The 16,394-nt window shown below is 43.4% G+C and overlaps 1 protein-coding gene across 1 annotated transcript in view; it reads left to right on the forward strand.

The window, feature by feature from the left end:
* The window catches only part of LOC127622316 (VPS10 domain-containing receptor SorCS2-like), a 268,515-nt gene that overhangs the window by 136,604 nt on the left and 115,517 nt on the right, over positions 1–16,394 (forward strand). Inside the window, exon 3 of the mRNA XM_052096426.1 lies at positions 7,581–7,680. Within this exon, the coding sequence (XP_051952386.1) occupies positions 7,581–7,680 (100 nt within the window). The remainder of the gene's footprint in view (positions 1–7,580; positions 7,681–16,394) is intronic.

The raw sequence follows: 16,394 nt of genomic DNA on the forward strand, positions 1-16,394 counted from the left end.
ACCGTGTCACCTGTATTGCAATAATTTATGAGTTATGTGTCCATTGCGCTACACGTGAGGAGTGCTATTTAAATGACACGTGGACTCTATGTCGAGCGTTCCAATTCGGTCTCTTATGAGGCTGCATTTCAGGTAGGATTCTGCCATAGAATTCAGCAGCCTATGTGGAGACAGCAAGGTAGCTCGCTAAGTTTTGGAACAGACATGTCACATTGGCTTGAAAGTCATTATGTTGGCTTGATACTGTTCTATACTTCATTTTATACTACTTTATTAATGTTTTTTCAAAATGAATAAAAAGATGAAAAAGATTCAAAGTAACTCCTCTTTAGCTTTCTAGCTATATCCACCAAACTTGGTACAGACCTTCAGACTGTTCTGAAGTAGTGTGCTATGTCTTTTCTAACTGATAGGACTTGTAATTTTCTTGTAGCAGGTGATCAAAAATCCCATAGACTTACATTGACAGAATGTTCAAATGGCTGTCTGTCTGTCTGTCTGTTCTTCCATACCTGTATAACTATGTATTTTTGTCAAGGATTTGTCAAGCCAATATCATAGTATTTCTTGACAGACATGTCTAGTTTAGTTTGTTTTATCACTGCTAAGACATTAAACAGATAATGAAAATGAAAATGAAAAATGTATCATAATTTACTCACCCTCATGCCATCCAATATGTGTATGACTTTCTTCCGCTTAACACAAAAGATGTTTTTTGGAAGAATATTTCAGCTCTTTTCAGTGAAAACTTTCAATTTGTGAGAACCGTGAAAAAGGTGTTATATTTTGGTCTCAAAACTGACTTGATCACTTCTGAAGACATGGATTTGTAACGAATCCCGCCTCTTCGGCTCAACCCATTCCCTCGTGTTCCCACACTAGTTCAGTTTCCCCGAGCGTTCATGCTCGCTCGCATTCTCCCCTCGGGCACTCATGCCCGCTCCCTATCGCCAGAGTATTAGACGCTTCCGCACTCGCCTCTCAGCCCCTCATTGCACACACCTGCCACAGTCCCAATCACCTGTCATTCGTTTCACCTGCACCGCTGCTTTGGTTCACTATATCTACCACTACACATTCATTTCGCATTTGTTGGTTATCGTATAGTTTACCCCTGCACTTTGCCAGCTACTAGTGATCCCCTAGTTTATCCTTGTCCTTTCTACTTGCTAGATTACCCTGCTATATATTTGATCACCCGGCTTGACCCCTCGCTTCCCTTGACCACTCTATTTGTAGATTTGCCCTTCTGTTTCATCCTGATTACCCGGCTCTCGACCCTACGCTTTCCTCGACCATTCTCTCTGGATTTTCCTTATTGTACCTTCGCCTGCTCTTATAAAAATAAAAGCAGTTTTGATATACATTGTGACTGTCTCATCTTGTGTGTGCGAGTGTGGGTTACAGAATAACCAACCCCACCGCAGGCAGTCACAATGGAAACCGCTGAAGATTTCCGCAGCTCATTGGAGCGGATTTGCACGGCGCTTTCCGCCCAGGGATCTACGGTCGGCCAACACGACCGAACTCTCGCGGCTCAGGGACAGCAGATTCAGGAGATCCTGCAGACGGTACGTGCTATTTCTACTCAGTTTTTATCTGTTCCGCCTGCACCTGTCCCTGTGTCCGTTGATGTTCCCACTGGTGATGTTCCCAATGCATTCCCCAGCGCCGCGAGCTTTCAAACCCCGAGCGGTTTGACGGTTCGTCGGACGCTTGCCAGGGGTTTTGATGCAATGCTCTGTGTACATGATGTATCACCCCTTTTGCAAACCGACTGTGAGAAGGTGCACTTTGTTATTTCACTGCTCTCGGGCAAAGCACGGCAATGGGCCACCGCATTGTGGACGGCGCAGAGTCCCCTGTTGTTATCATACAGTCAGTTCTGTCACCAAATTGCCGTGGTCTTTAATCACCCGTCAGCTGGCCGAGATCTCGGCAGCCGCCTCATGTTTTTAAAGCAGGCGTCGCGCACGGCCGCCGCCTACGCACTCGATTTTCGCACCATTGCTGCGGGTAGCGGGTTCAACGACCCGGCATTATTAACTGTTTACCGCCTGGGGTTGAATGATCGACTCCAGATGGAGTTAGCGTGCCGCGGGGAGTCGCTGTCACTGGAGGACTATATACAGCTCTCTATCACCGTGGATAATCTGCTTCGGGATCGTGCTTTTCGGAGCCCTTCTGTAGTCCAAGAGCCTCCAACAGCTCGCAACCCATCGAGACCCGTAGCTTCCGAGCTCTTCCGCTATTGAGCCCATGCAGCTTGGCCGCGCCCCACTAACTCTGGCGGAGCTGAACCAGACGGCTGAAGCTGAACCTCTGCATGTACTGTGGCAACCCGGGGCACAGCGTTAATTCCTGCCCGCTCTGCCCTCGGGCTCTCTCTGGAAGCCAGGTGAGAACGTCTGTTTTTCTCAACATTACCCAAAAACAAGTCTGCCTCCCAGTAACGTTGATTTTTAACAATGTCTCTTTCCCTACCCCAGCCCTAGTGGATTCCGGGCGGCAGGGAATTTTTAGACGATGGCTTGGTCCAGGAGCTGTCCATCCCCTCTGTCCGGTCGTACCACCCCTCAGAATCAATTCTCTGGATGGGGCACCCCTCGGAACAGGTCTCATCACCCTCCGGACCATGCCATTGTCCCTCCAAGTGGGCCTTTTCCACACGGAGGTAATCCAGTTTTTTATTATACACTCCCCTAGGGACCCTGTGGTTTTAGGCCACCCCTGGTTAGCGCTCCATGACCCCCATATTTCCTGGCGCACGGGGAGCTGTTGCGCTGGACAAACCACTGCCTATCCCACTGTATTTCCCTTCCTGTGTCCTCCACCTCCGTAGAGAGCCCCGAAGTGGAGTCGTCTGTTACCATCCCACCTGACTATTCTGCGTTTGCAGACGTGTTCGCGAGGACCCAGGTACGCCTTCCCCCCCACCGTAGTAGTGACTGTGCCATTGAACTCCTCCCGGGGACTCCACTCCCCAAGAGCCGAGCCTACCCTCTAACATTGCCCGAAACCAAGGCCATGGAGGATTATATCGATGAAGCACTCAAGCTGGGCATCATCCGGCCGTCCACATCCCCGGTGGCGTCCGGTTTCTTCTTCGTGGGCAAAAAAGATGGCGGACTCCGCCCCTGCATCGATTACCGGGCCCTAAACAAAGCCACTGTGAAATTCGCCTACCCCCTACCTCTCATCCAACCGTCCCTCGAGCAGGTCAGTAAGGCGAAAGTCTTCACAAAACTCGACCTCAGGAGTGCGTACAACCTCGTGCGCATCCGCAAGGGGGACGAGTGGAAGACGGCGTTCATCACCACTAGGGGGCACTATGAATATTTGGTGATGCCGTATGGCCTCGCCAACGCCCCCTCAGTGTTCCAGTCGTTCATGAACGACGTCTTCCGAGACATGCTAGACCGCTTTCTTCTCGTCTACATCGACGACCTGCTGATCTACTCCGCCACGCTCTCCGAGCACACCGTCCACGTCTCGAGGGTGTTGCAGAGACTACGTGAGCATGATCTCTTTGTTAAGGCCGAAAAATGTGCCTTCCACCGCCCCTCCGTCTCATTCTTGGGCTATGTCCTATCAGCAGGAACCATGGAGATGGAGACCGACAAGGTGGCTGCGGTTCTGTCTTGGCCCGTACCGAGCACGCTCAAGGAACTACAGCGGTTCTTGGGTTTCGCCAACTACTACCGGCGTTTTATCAGGGACTTCGGCAAAATCGCCGCACCCCTCACGTCCCTCACACGGGCAACCCGAAGTTCCTCACCTGGAACACACCTGCCCAGCAAGCCTTCCAGGCCCTTAAAGAGGCCTTCACGACCTCGCCGGTCCTTCAGCAGCCCGACCCCACTCTCCCGTTCGTGGTAGAGGTAGACGCCTCTGAGGTAGGGGTGGGGGCTGTACTCTCCCAACCCCACGGAACTCCTGCCAAGTTAAAACCGTGTGCGTTTTATTCCCACAAGCTGTCTCCCCCCGAGGAAAACTACGACGTCGGGAATCGAGAACTGCTGGCCATCAAGCTGGCCCTGGAGGAGTGGCGCCATTGGCTGGAGGGCTCAAGGTTCCCCTTTGTCGTCTTCACTGATCATAAGAACCTTGAGTACCTCCGCGCAGCCAAGAGGTTAAACCCTCGGCAGGCCAGGTGGGCAATGTTCTTCACCCGGTTCAACTTCACCGTAACCTTTCGTCCGGGCTCCCAGAACCTCAAGGCGGACGCCCTGTCTCGCCTGTTCGACCGTGGTTCCGAGACTCCCGGGTCAGAGAACATCCTCCCCATGTCGTCCGTCGTAGCACCCGTCCAGTGGGAGCTGACGGAGGCCATCCTACAGGCCCAGGGTGACGAACCCGCGCCTCCTCAGACCCCCCAACAGAGTATATGTCCCCACTGCTATCCGCCCCCAGCTCATGCAGTGGGTACACACCTCACTTTGTTCTGGCCACCCGGGATTACCCGATCCACCCAACTGCTCGCTAAGAGATATTGGTGGCCCTCACTCGTTGACGACATTTCTGACTTTGTTCTCTCTTGTCCAGTTTGTGCCCAGTCTAAAACGCCCGCCACCTTCCTGCAGGTCTCCTCCAGCCATTGCCCGTACCTGACCGTCCGTGGTCTCACATAGCCATGGACTTCATCACAGATTTGCCCCCTCCGACGGCCGGACCGAGATCCTGGTGGTCATTGACCGTTTTCGAAGATGTGCCGTCTTATCCCTCTGCCCGGGTTGCCCAATGCTACACAGCTGGCCGACCTGGTGATAACCCACGTCTTCCGGAACTTTGGCATTCCCGAGGAGATCACCTCTGATCGGGGCACCCAGTTCACATCCCGCTTCTGGCGAAGCTTTCAGCGACAGGCTGGGCATCCAGCTCAACTTCTCCTCGGGATACCACCCTCAAACCAATGGCCAAACCGAGCGCCTCAACCAAGAGGTAGGCAGGTACCTAAGGTCCTATTATGCCCAAAACCAAGGCAGCTGGCACACCTACCTCCCTTGGGCCGAGTATGCCCAGAACAGTCTGGTCAGCTCCTCTACACACCTCACCCCCTTCCAGTGCGTCCTCGGCTACCAACCACCTCTATTTCCGTGGGAGGCTAACCCCAGTGACGTTCCAGCGGTGGATGCCTGGGCCCAGAGAAGCGCCCAGGTCTGGAGGGCCACCCATGACCGCATACAACGCTCGGTCCAAACCCAGAAAGCTAAGGCAGACCGCCGACGCCGCCCTGCCCCCTGTTCCATCCGGGCCAAAGGGTTTGGCTCTCCACCCGTGACATCCGACTCCGGCTGCCGTCCAAGAAGCTAAGTCCGAAATACATTGGGCCCTTTAAAATTATGTCACGTATTAACCCCGTCACCTATAAGTTACTTTTACCACCCCGCTACAAAATTTGTCCTGTGTTTCATGTGTCCCTTCTCAAACCAGTGCACTACAGCCCTATGTTTCCACCCACGGCAGCCCAGACACCCCCTCCACCACTCGATGTCGGTGGCCAGCCCGCCTATACAGTCCGGGCTCTACTTGACTCCCGACGTCGAGGAGGCGAGTTGCAGTACCTGGTCGATTGGGAGGGCTACGGACCTGAGGAACAGTCATGGGTGCGATCTAGGGATGTCTTGGATCCAGCTCTCAAACTGGACTACCACCGCCAGCATCCCGATCGCCCTGCACCACTTCCTAGAGGTCGCCCCTCGTAACCGAGCCGGCCGTCAGGAGCCGCCCGTAGCAGAGGGGAAGTACTGTAACGAATCCCGCCTCTTCGGCTCAACCCATTCCCTCGTGTTCCCACACTAGTTCAGTTTCCCGAGCGTTCATGCTCGCTCGCATTCTCCCCTCGGGCACTCATGCCCGCTCCCTATCGCCAGAGTATTAGACGCTTCCGCACTCGCCTCTCAGCCCCTCATTGCACACACCTGCCACAGTCCCAATCACCTGTCATTCGTTTCACCTGCACCGCTGCTTTGGTTCACTATATCTACCACTACACATTCATTTCGCATTTGTTGGTTATCGTATAGTTTACCCCTGCACTTTGCCAGCTACTAGTGATCCCCTAGTTTATCCTTGTCCTTTCTACTTGCTAGATTACCCTGCTATATATTTGATCACCCGGCTTGACCCCTCGCTTCCCTTGACCACTCTATTTGTAGATTTGCCCTTCTGTTTCATCCTGATTACCCGGCTCTCGACCCTACGCTTTCCTCGACCATTCTCTCTGGATTTTCCTTATTGTACCTTCGCCTGCTCTTATAAAAATAAAAGCAGTTTTGATATACATTGTGACTGTCTCATCTTGTGTGTGCGAGTGTGGGTTACAGGATTAAACCACTGGAGTCATATGGATTACTATTATGATGCTGAAATATTCTTTGACAAATCTTTGTTTGTGTTCTGGAGAAGAAATAAATTCATACACATTCAGGATGACATGTGGGTGAGTAAATGATGAGAGAATTTTAATTTTGGGGTGAACTATTCCTTCAATGTAAAACAGGCTGCTTATTTCTTAATAATTAAATTAATGTATTAATTTCACTAGCATATTTCCTGGTTTGGCTGAGCTGTGAAAAGTCAAATTGTTTGCTGATTGATTTTGCTGACTGCATCTCAATCCAAAAAACTGTAAAAAATGCTCATGAGATCACTTAAGTGCTTTACAGCAACCAGAGAAATTACACAAATGCACTTCAGCTTAGTTATACTTACAAGAGAAACTACTGCATTCTGAAAATTATATGCTTTGAGCCACTGTGGAGATTTTTACAGCTTTTGGGGCGACAAAGGGAACATGGGAGAGTTCACAAATGACCTTGATATTGAGCCAAACAAAGCAATTCCTCGAATTTCCAAAGTAAAACATATGCTCACTGGGGAGGAAAAGGCCCTTTATTTTAGAGAAAATATTTTCAACATGTTAGGAGAAGCATGAAAGAAAGTGCTGCATACAGTGGCATAGCTTGCCTTTGTGGTATGTGAGTGCAGTTGTATGGTACAGGGTGCATTTTGTTGCATTTTGTTGTGAGATTTCAATGGAAAGGAGAGCGGAACATTATTGCTCTATTTGAATGACCATCTCTGCCACTTACTAGAGGGAAGGATGTAACTTCATGTAATTAACTTTTAACGTTTTTGAGCCAGTACACTCACTAAGAAGTGTGTGAATTTGACCAAATAAGTGGACTGGAGTATATACAAACAAATGTAGGATTGACAAACAACATCCCAATTATGTTTTTTTCAATTATGAATCAAAGTTATTCATGACATACTGTGTTTATTTATTTAGCTAAAGCTAATTTATCCTTGAATCATCTCACTAAAATATTGCTTGGCTATATAATTCAAAGCCTTGTCTGCTTAGTTATGGGGATGCCTACAATGAGTCATTTTTATGTGGCCTCTCAGCTCTATAAATAAATATATCTAATAATCTGTGGATATGAGGCTGTCTAGATGCATATGATTGTATCTCTTCATATCTCTTGTGTGTGTCAGTGTAATGTAAACAGACAGAGTGATAATGTTGAAATGTCTCACTCTCACTCTTCTTCCCTCTTTCCACCATACAGATCTAGTGATTATGGGACCACCTACAGCAAGCTCAACTTGATGCCTGGGACAACAATCATAGTCACAAACTTCTACATCTGTCCCACCAATAAGAAAAAGGTGAGAGTACCAATGACATCTCACTAGATCACAGATCTGTTGTGCGTTATCATTGGGGTAAAAAAAATTATAATGCCATTTTCTTTCATCGTGTTATGTGAAAATTGTATGAAACATTTGCATTGTGATTTTGTTGGTGAATGTACTCAAACAACAAAACAAAAACTTGCCACCAACATGTTGCTATTGCAAAGAATTGCAGACCCACTTCCTTTTTTCTGCAGTCATTTGAGTGCTATGATGTACAGGTATGTGCATAATTGTAACCTTTTTTCAGAATAGGGCACTTGCTCATTAAATTATATTAATTATGTTTTCATCACGTATGTTAATGAATGGGTCTGTGAGTATGGTAATTATATTTCATGCACAGACACTCTGCAATTAACACTCAATGAAATGTTATTGGCAGTGGTGTGTATTTAAGCACAGATCAGGGATTGATATGACTATCAAAAATAGAACTTCAGAGCTCCATATGGCGCTGTTCACATTGTGATATTAGAATATATTCAGATACCGCTTATAAATATGTTGGATGCGAGTGTGTGTTTGTGTGTGAGAACAGGCTTAAATGTGCGTAGTTTAAGGTCATGTGAATTCTTGATCCCCTCTTTCGGAGATTGATGATAATGATCACCCTTGAGCAACGATGACATGTTCAAGTGTGTCAAACTCGTCCTAATAAACACAGGGATTTCCAGCTCATTAGTAATCTCCTCACAACCCCTTAACATGAACACACAGAACTCACATCTGAATATGTGCTAGCAGCAGCCTATGAGATATGACTTACCAGAGACACATCAAAGCATATGTGTTGCTCTCAGCTCAAGTCACAATGCACAGTTTTAATAATTAACAGCAAAATTATCAGAGTTGTTTAAATTAATATACAGTACATTTGAGGATAGGGCTTTGCTTTGATGTTTGTGGCTGCAAAGTAAAATGTGCAAAAAGTAACTAACTGTTGACCTCAGGAGTCAACAGCTGAATCTGGTTTCCAAGTTAAACTCCTTTATCTTTGACAACCTTACCTGGACCGTCAACACAAAGAGTGTTTTGAACAATACAGTACAATGCATGTACTTTCTGCAGTGTCTGAGAAAAGTGGCTTCATTGAAATAGACACTTTCAAGATTTTAGGGCACAACCCTCATTGATGGCATCACTGTCTGGATCTGTTTGGAGAGCTGTCAACACATTTTAACAATGACTCACAGAAATGATAAAGGAGCTGCTTAGCAGTCGTTAACATATTACTATAGTATATTGTTCCTCATAATCACATCTCTTACACCACTCTGCTTGTCTTTACATTACCATGATACTATTATCTATAAACATGTGGTCTGTTCCTCAACCTAGTAGGCTTCTAATAGAGGAAACATTTTAAGGAAGTGTTCATCCCAAAATAAAAATGTTGTCATTTACTCCCACATCTATCTTTTCATTACAATGGCAGTGGATAGTAGCCCCTTTGCCACATACAGTCCCGGTTCTTTCCCTTAGTAACTTTCTAGATGAGAACTCTTAAGAAGAACGGCACACCTGAGGAGACTTTTCCCTCGTGCAATCGCACATACAAAATAAACTCCCCTGGTGACGTCACCAAATGTCGTTCATTTTTCTTCTCACGTTGTTTGCATGAACGATTCAGTAGCAACAACAACATTAAAATAAATGTCTGCATCTGAAAACCTGAGCAGCTGACTTGCTGCCTAATCAGTTAATAGCTTAACCGACAAGTGAGCACAGAACTACTTAGTGTACAGAACTACTGATTGACTGAATAATGCCTTGATGCAGGCAACACTTTTTGTTTTGCACTTTTATGTTGGTGCAGCTATCATTATGAGGACATAATTATTTTTATACTGTATGAACTATATATTCTATCCCCTAACCCCAACCCTACCCCTAAATCTAACCCTTACAAAAACATTCTGCATTTTTCCATTTTCCAAAATAAAAACACATTTATAGCATAATATCCTTGTAATAACCAGTTTGTAACCTAAGAAAAAGTCCTAGTAAACCACCTAAACCCGCCCCACACACACACACACACACACAAACACATATGTAAAATGGGTGATTCTCTTTGGATACTTTGTTAGTTTTATGTTATTTCGGAACAATGCCATGGTGTATAGTGTCCTCTTTCACACGCTAGACATCTACATTAATTTTTTATTTAGTTAGGTTTTTTATAAGCCAAAGCAATGTGTCTACAAGTTTGTTAGACAAAGAGAAAGTGTGTGATAGTGAATGCTATGTTAAAACCCATAGGTCACAGTAGAACCACACAATGTCAATCAGTGTACCGTTAGACAGGGTCCCAGCACAGAGGAGCAGGATCAAACACCACTGATCCAAAACCAGAGCGTCTGGCCCCCTCATTTCAGCGCCAAGCTCAACCAAGCATGAATTAGAGAGCAAGAGACACAGAAAGAGAGAGAGAAGAGAGAGAAAGAGAAAAAAGATATATAGATACACATACATAGTTACAAAAAAACCTATCCTTGCCTCAAATATATCTGACCTCCATTAAATCACATTTCTAATTCCATCAATGAAGTATCGTCTCTCAGTATCTTATTAGAAATATTCAGCACTGAATTAAAAATGGTGTGGTTCAATATTGGCTGCCTTCATTTAGTTAATAGCTTGGGCAAGTCAACAGAGTTTAAGCAAACTGTTTAATTCAAATAGCATACATGTCACTTCCTTTGTCCTGCTTTATCTCTTGGTGGAACTCCAGAAAGTAATTATTCAGGAAATAATGTGTAATTCGTCCACACTAGAGATAAGTGGGAAATGGCCTTCAAAATTAGAAAGCAAAATTAAGTTTTTACTTTTTCAGAAAGCATTAGAAATGTTGTTGTACTTTAATGGTTTATCTCTGATTTTACACTTTGTATACTTATATTTTATACAAAAGCAATGCCACAAGGCTGCAGTTAACTAGCTGTACAGTACAGTAAATACAGTGTTTTCATTGTTCAGTTACTGTAGATAATGTATTGTAAGATTATCTTTTTACTTTAAAATCTCAAAAACTGTGGGGTGTTCTATTAACTATGCTTATGGTGCTTGCAATGTATAAGGAATTCCTCTCACATTCTCAGACAGTGACTTGTTATGTCAGAAAAACTTGTATTGCCTCAGCAGCTGTAATTAGACCATGAGACCTGAGATTAAAATCTCCTTGCTCATGCTCAGTGTTCTGAAACTGAGCTAAAACAGATATAAGACAGTGGCTATCTCTGACGTTTGGAAGTTTAATACATACGTATATTGGAAAGTGAGTGAAGCAAACCAGTATTCACACCCTCCAGGCCCAGAAATCAGAAAGGCAGCTTCCATAAGTGTAATTAGTTAGTGAAATGGTGTTCCTTTGGGTTAAAGTTCTCATAGAGGTTTAAAAGAGGGAAGAGAGATAAAAGCCAAGAGAAGTTTGTTTGTTTTTTGTAGTTGCTTTATCTTTATTAATTTAGCAGGGATTTGCTCATATTTCTAAGTATCTGATGAAGGATTTTTAGTTGCCTTATTTGGATTTATCCAGACATGAAGTTTATAGACTATGAGAATTTGCCTTAAATTGGTATGTAAATCTACGAGGTGATCAAACACTTTTTGTGTGCCATTGTATGTGATATAGAGCAGAACAGTGTTAGAGGTGCAGGACTCTCCTTGAAATTTTATAGGGAGTTTGTTCTGGGGAAGTTACAGGGAGTAATCTTGATTTGATTGAAGATAAAATAAATTTGGTTACACTTTTTAATAAGGTTTATGTTAACGGACATATCATAAACTAACAATGAACAATAATTTTTCAGCATTTAGTAATCTTAATATACTGCTTTAAATAATAAAATGTATTAGCCATGTACAATTGAAGATTAGTTAAGATTAATGAAGTCTGTAAAAGTATCATCCATTGTTATTTCATGTTAAAAATTGCATTAACATGTTAACAAATACGACGTTATTGTAATTTAAGTATTATCATAAATTGTGCATTTTCAGCATTTTGTAAAATAAATTGAAGCCTTATGGCACCATTCATTGGTTGAGAATGTTATGCATGTAACTCCCATTAGATACCTTTCCATAGATCACACACACTTTCATTATGCCAACACTGTTGTTGTTTATGATGTTAAAATGTACTTAATAACCTAATCCATGTTAGATCTACTACATTTCTCTGAACACTGGCAATTCTCCACAAACATCATCTAAACTGCAGGCAAATTGATACTGTAGAAAGGAGATTCTGCCAACAAAGTACCCCAGACAAATAAACACTCTTGTCATATTTAGTGCCTAGACATATTCAAGACCGCAGTGCTTTATGTATCTCATTTGTTCAAAACCCTTAAAGGCTGAAAACAAATATTTTTTTGGCTCAGCTTTAAAGATTAAGGAGCCAATTAAGAAGCATTTTATACCCCATCGTTTAGCCAAGTATAAGTATTACAAATTGCTTCTTTGATCACAGGCGTTTTAACTTGTAACAAGCTTTAAACTCCTTTTGTAATGTGTGCCCATATGCGCGCACACATACTCATATGCACAGCACCAAAGCAAACCCTTACATCCATAAACTTTCACAAATTATCAAAGTGATTTATTGTCTTGTATCACTTCAGTAATCACACAGGATTAGCATCAGAACATCAGCAGCCATTGGAGTAAGTTTTTTCAATGCCACAATGACCCTGATTATGCTACTGACGTTGCAGAGAGATCAATAGTACTAGTAAAGGGCGCTGATTTATTTTCAGACATGTTTTGTCCTTAATTCTCTTATCATCATTGCCATTACATGGAATTTGGGACAGGTCAAATGGACTGGTCTAAACTGATTTATCATAACAAATTTAATGAAAGATAATTTTCAGTACCTTCGTTGTGTTGCAGTTATGACTAGAAAACTGTAACATAATCCACTGAATTCCACACATAATTCAAATTAATAACGTAATAGTTTCATGCCTTCAACACAAAGTAGAAGGGTTTCCATTTGAATTTCCTCATTTTATTGAGGGAGTTTTCATTTGCCTTTTTTTGTAGCTTGTGATTAGGCTAGGCCTCGAACTCAATGCTGCTTTGAGACCATTCCTATTGATTGAAATGCAATACAAATAAATCTGAATTGAGCTTATTTAAATATAAACACCATGCTCCACTAACCAACTTTTTGTTGCTGTCATTATTTAACTTTGGTTTTCTAGAATTAGCTTTGCAGACAATAAATGTGTACGAGTCATTTTTTAATACTCACAAAGATTAAAGGCAGCTTAGATATTTAAGGTATATGTTGTGGCACTGTTTTGTGAAAAGGCTAGACAGGCTGCAAATGTGTGTGCAGACAAAATAATATACATACATTACAGACATGTGGAAGAGTTGTGATTGGATGCAGAGTCTATGCAACACTTTTGTGTGTTCTGCAATGTTTGACCTGAACAAAGAGTCTGGATGAAAGTATATTACCATTAGTTAATTTTTAGCTGTCCTTTATGCAGCAGTTATTCCTCATTATTAATGCTAATTCATAGTATACTTTTGTTTAAACTATACATTATTTAATGTTTGTTCATAATGCATTAAATAATGTAAACATTTACTTCAACTTTAATGTTAAAAATGTATTACAATATGAGGAAATCATCATTAACCAAGGGTAATAAATACTGTTAAAGCATTGTTCATTGTTAGTATTAACTATTATGTTAACTATTGCTAGCCTATACAGCCTTATTGTAAAGTTTTACCATATAAAATAAATTGAACAATACCATTGCGTCTTGATACCAGAGATCCCTTTGTTTAGGGTGGCAAGACGTCCTGTTTTCCCCGGGACAGTCCCGCAGTCATGCACTGTTTGTAGAGTCCTGTATTTATTCTGAAAAAATTCTGTTTTGTCCCGTATTTTTCCTCTCCTAAAATCGTCTATGCAGCTTTTTCAGTCCAGTGAGTATATCAAAGGTAGCCAAGGATACGGCTTGTAAAACCAATAAAATAACACTGTGTTGCTTGAAGTACATGATTGGGTTAAACTATCCAATCACAAGCCCCTATCAATAGATGTCCAGTTAGTGAACTGATTGAAGATTCTGTTTGAAAGAGCATACAGATGAAATTGTGGCTGGAAAATGTCAAGAAAGCGTGCATGTACATTTAATGAGGATTTTCAAAAAGAGTTTACATTTCTAAAAAAGGAGTCACAGACAGGGCCTAGTAAAGTGAGGTGTGAGATTTTTTTGGAGCTCGCTTTTCCATCGCCCATGGATGCCGCATTGACAATGTGCAGCATGTTCATACAAAAAAGCAGGTGGATGCTGCTAAAAGTAAGTATGCCACACCAAGTGTTAGCAAAGTTCAGAATCTGACAAGGTGCACGCAAATGAAGGACTTTTTGCTTATTCTGTTGTGCACAAAATTGAAGGACAGCTCAACACCACAGACTCTAGAAGTATGTGGCAGGGAATTAACATAATCACGGACTATAAACGGAATAAAAACTCCGCCATGAACACCGCTGCCTCTCTCCCGGATGAGCTTAATACATTTTATGCTCGTTTTGAGGACAATAACACCGCGCTACAGAGGATGGTTCACTCTCCGTCTCTGTTGCGGATGTAACCCGTTCCTTTCGACGGGTGAACATCCGTAAAGCCGCGTGTCCAGACGGCATTCCGGGCCGCGTCATCAGAACGTGCGCGAACCACTTGCTTAAATGACTGGCGTCCTGTTGCTCTGACCCCCATCATTAGCAAATGCTTTGAGAGGTTAATCAGAGATTACATCTGCTCTGTTCTGCCCACCTCTTTGGACCCATTGCAGTTTGCCTACCACAACAACCGCTCCACTGATGATGCACTGCATCTACAATACACACTGCTCTCTCCCACCTGGAAAAAAGGAACACATATGTGAGAATGCTGTTTGTAGACTACAGCTCAGCATTCAACACCATAGTGCCCTCCAAGCTTGATGATGAAACTCCAGGCTCTGGGCTTAAACAGCTCGCTGTGCAGCTGGATCCTGGACTTCCTGTCAGGCAGACGTCAGGTGGTTAGAATGGGCAGCAACACCTAGTCATCACTGACCCTCAACACTGGAGCCCCGCAGGGCTGTGTTCTTAGCCCACTCCTGTATTCCCTATACACACACATGGCTGTGTGGCAACATATAGCTCCAATGCCATCATTAAGTTTGCTGACGGTGGTAGGTCTGATCACTGACTATGACGAAACAGATCATCAGAGACTCCAGTCACCCGAGTCATGGGCTGCTCTCACTGCTACCATCAGGCAGGCGGCATCGCAGCATCAGGACCCGCACCAGCCGACTACATGACAGCTTCTAACCCCAAGCAATCAGACTTTTGAACACTTGATCTCTCACGATCAACAATCAGCACTGCACTTTATTAATCATCATCTTGTATCACACACTGGACTGTCAAATATATTCTCCCCAATTCAACTACTGTATATATATTTTTATATACCCTTACCCTTATTTTTTATTTTTTTATTGTATGTGTATTCTATATTGTGTGTATTGTTTACTGTACATTGTATATTGTGTTGTGTAAGTATGTGTACATTTGTTATGTAAATTGTGTTGTGTAAATATGTTGTTTATTGTAATTGGTACTGCTATATTATTCGGAACTGCACACAAGACTTTCACCTACTGTTGCACTTGTGTACACAGTAGTGTGACAATAAAGTGATTTGATTTGATTGCACGGCTATAGCTTAGCACATTCATTTCCTTAGAAAAGTCTTGCAGGCTGCAGGAATCATTCATACCCTCTGACATGAAGCTGGTGACATGCGAGCGGATGATTTCTTTTGTGCAGTGGGAAACTCTTATTCAGCATCTGCGGGTTACCTCCAAAATTGGAGCCGCTCATTGGAGAACACAGAAAAACTTGAGAGACATCCCAGAGTCGAAAGACATTCAGAGCAGCCTCAAAAACTTCTACTCCATAATATCCCCGCTCTCAGTTTGATTGTCAAAACCACGCTCTTTAATGAGTGGGCTTGCGTGAAAAACATTGTCACATTGTTTGTTTTATGCCTGCCTGGGACATCTGCATCTGTGGAGCGTGTGTTCTCATTAGTAAACACAGCATGGACATCGGATAAATCTCGACTCAGTATAACAGTCATGAAGGCAATGCTTTTTGTACATCTTAATTTTGGACTGGACTGCACAGCATTTTACGATAAACTCTTCCAGCAAAAAGTACAAGGCGACAACAGTTACAGATGTGGATGCACCCTCTACTTCGCATTGATCTGAGCTTAGGTAAGGATAAATCAATTAAATTTTTGCTGGGAGGGGCTGTCCCATATTCTACAAGCAGGAATCTGGTCACCCTACATTTGTTACATAGTTTTGTGCATCCTATCACATTCAGTGCCCTGACATACACATTCCTCTTGTCCTGTTTAATTCATTATTCCTCATTTTGCCACTTCATTCCACATTGGTGAGACAAGAAGCAGCCGTACGCCACTGAAGTGCTCTGGTAGTGTTTTAGCATAATGATGCATGTTATAATGTGTAGTTATGCAATGGTTTTTTGGGTTACGCCCCCCTTTGAAAGAAGTATCACGTGACAGCGACGTCTATGCGTTCAAGACCTTTGGACCATAATTAACATCTGATTTATGATACTGATG

Source organism: Xyrauchen texanus, chromosome 1 (assembly GCF_025860055.1).
Source record: "Xyrauchen texanus isolate HMW12.3.18 chromosome 1, RBS_HiC_50CHRs, whole genome shotgun sequence".
Taxonomy (NCBI): Eukaryota; Metazoa; Chordata; class Actinopteri; order Cypriniformes; family Catostomidae; genus Xyrauchen; species Xyrauchen texanus.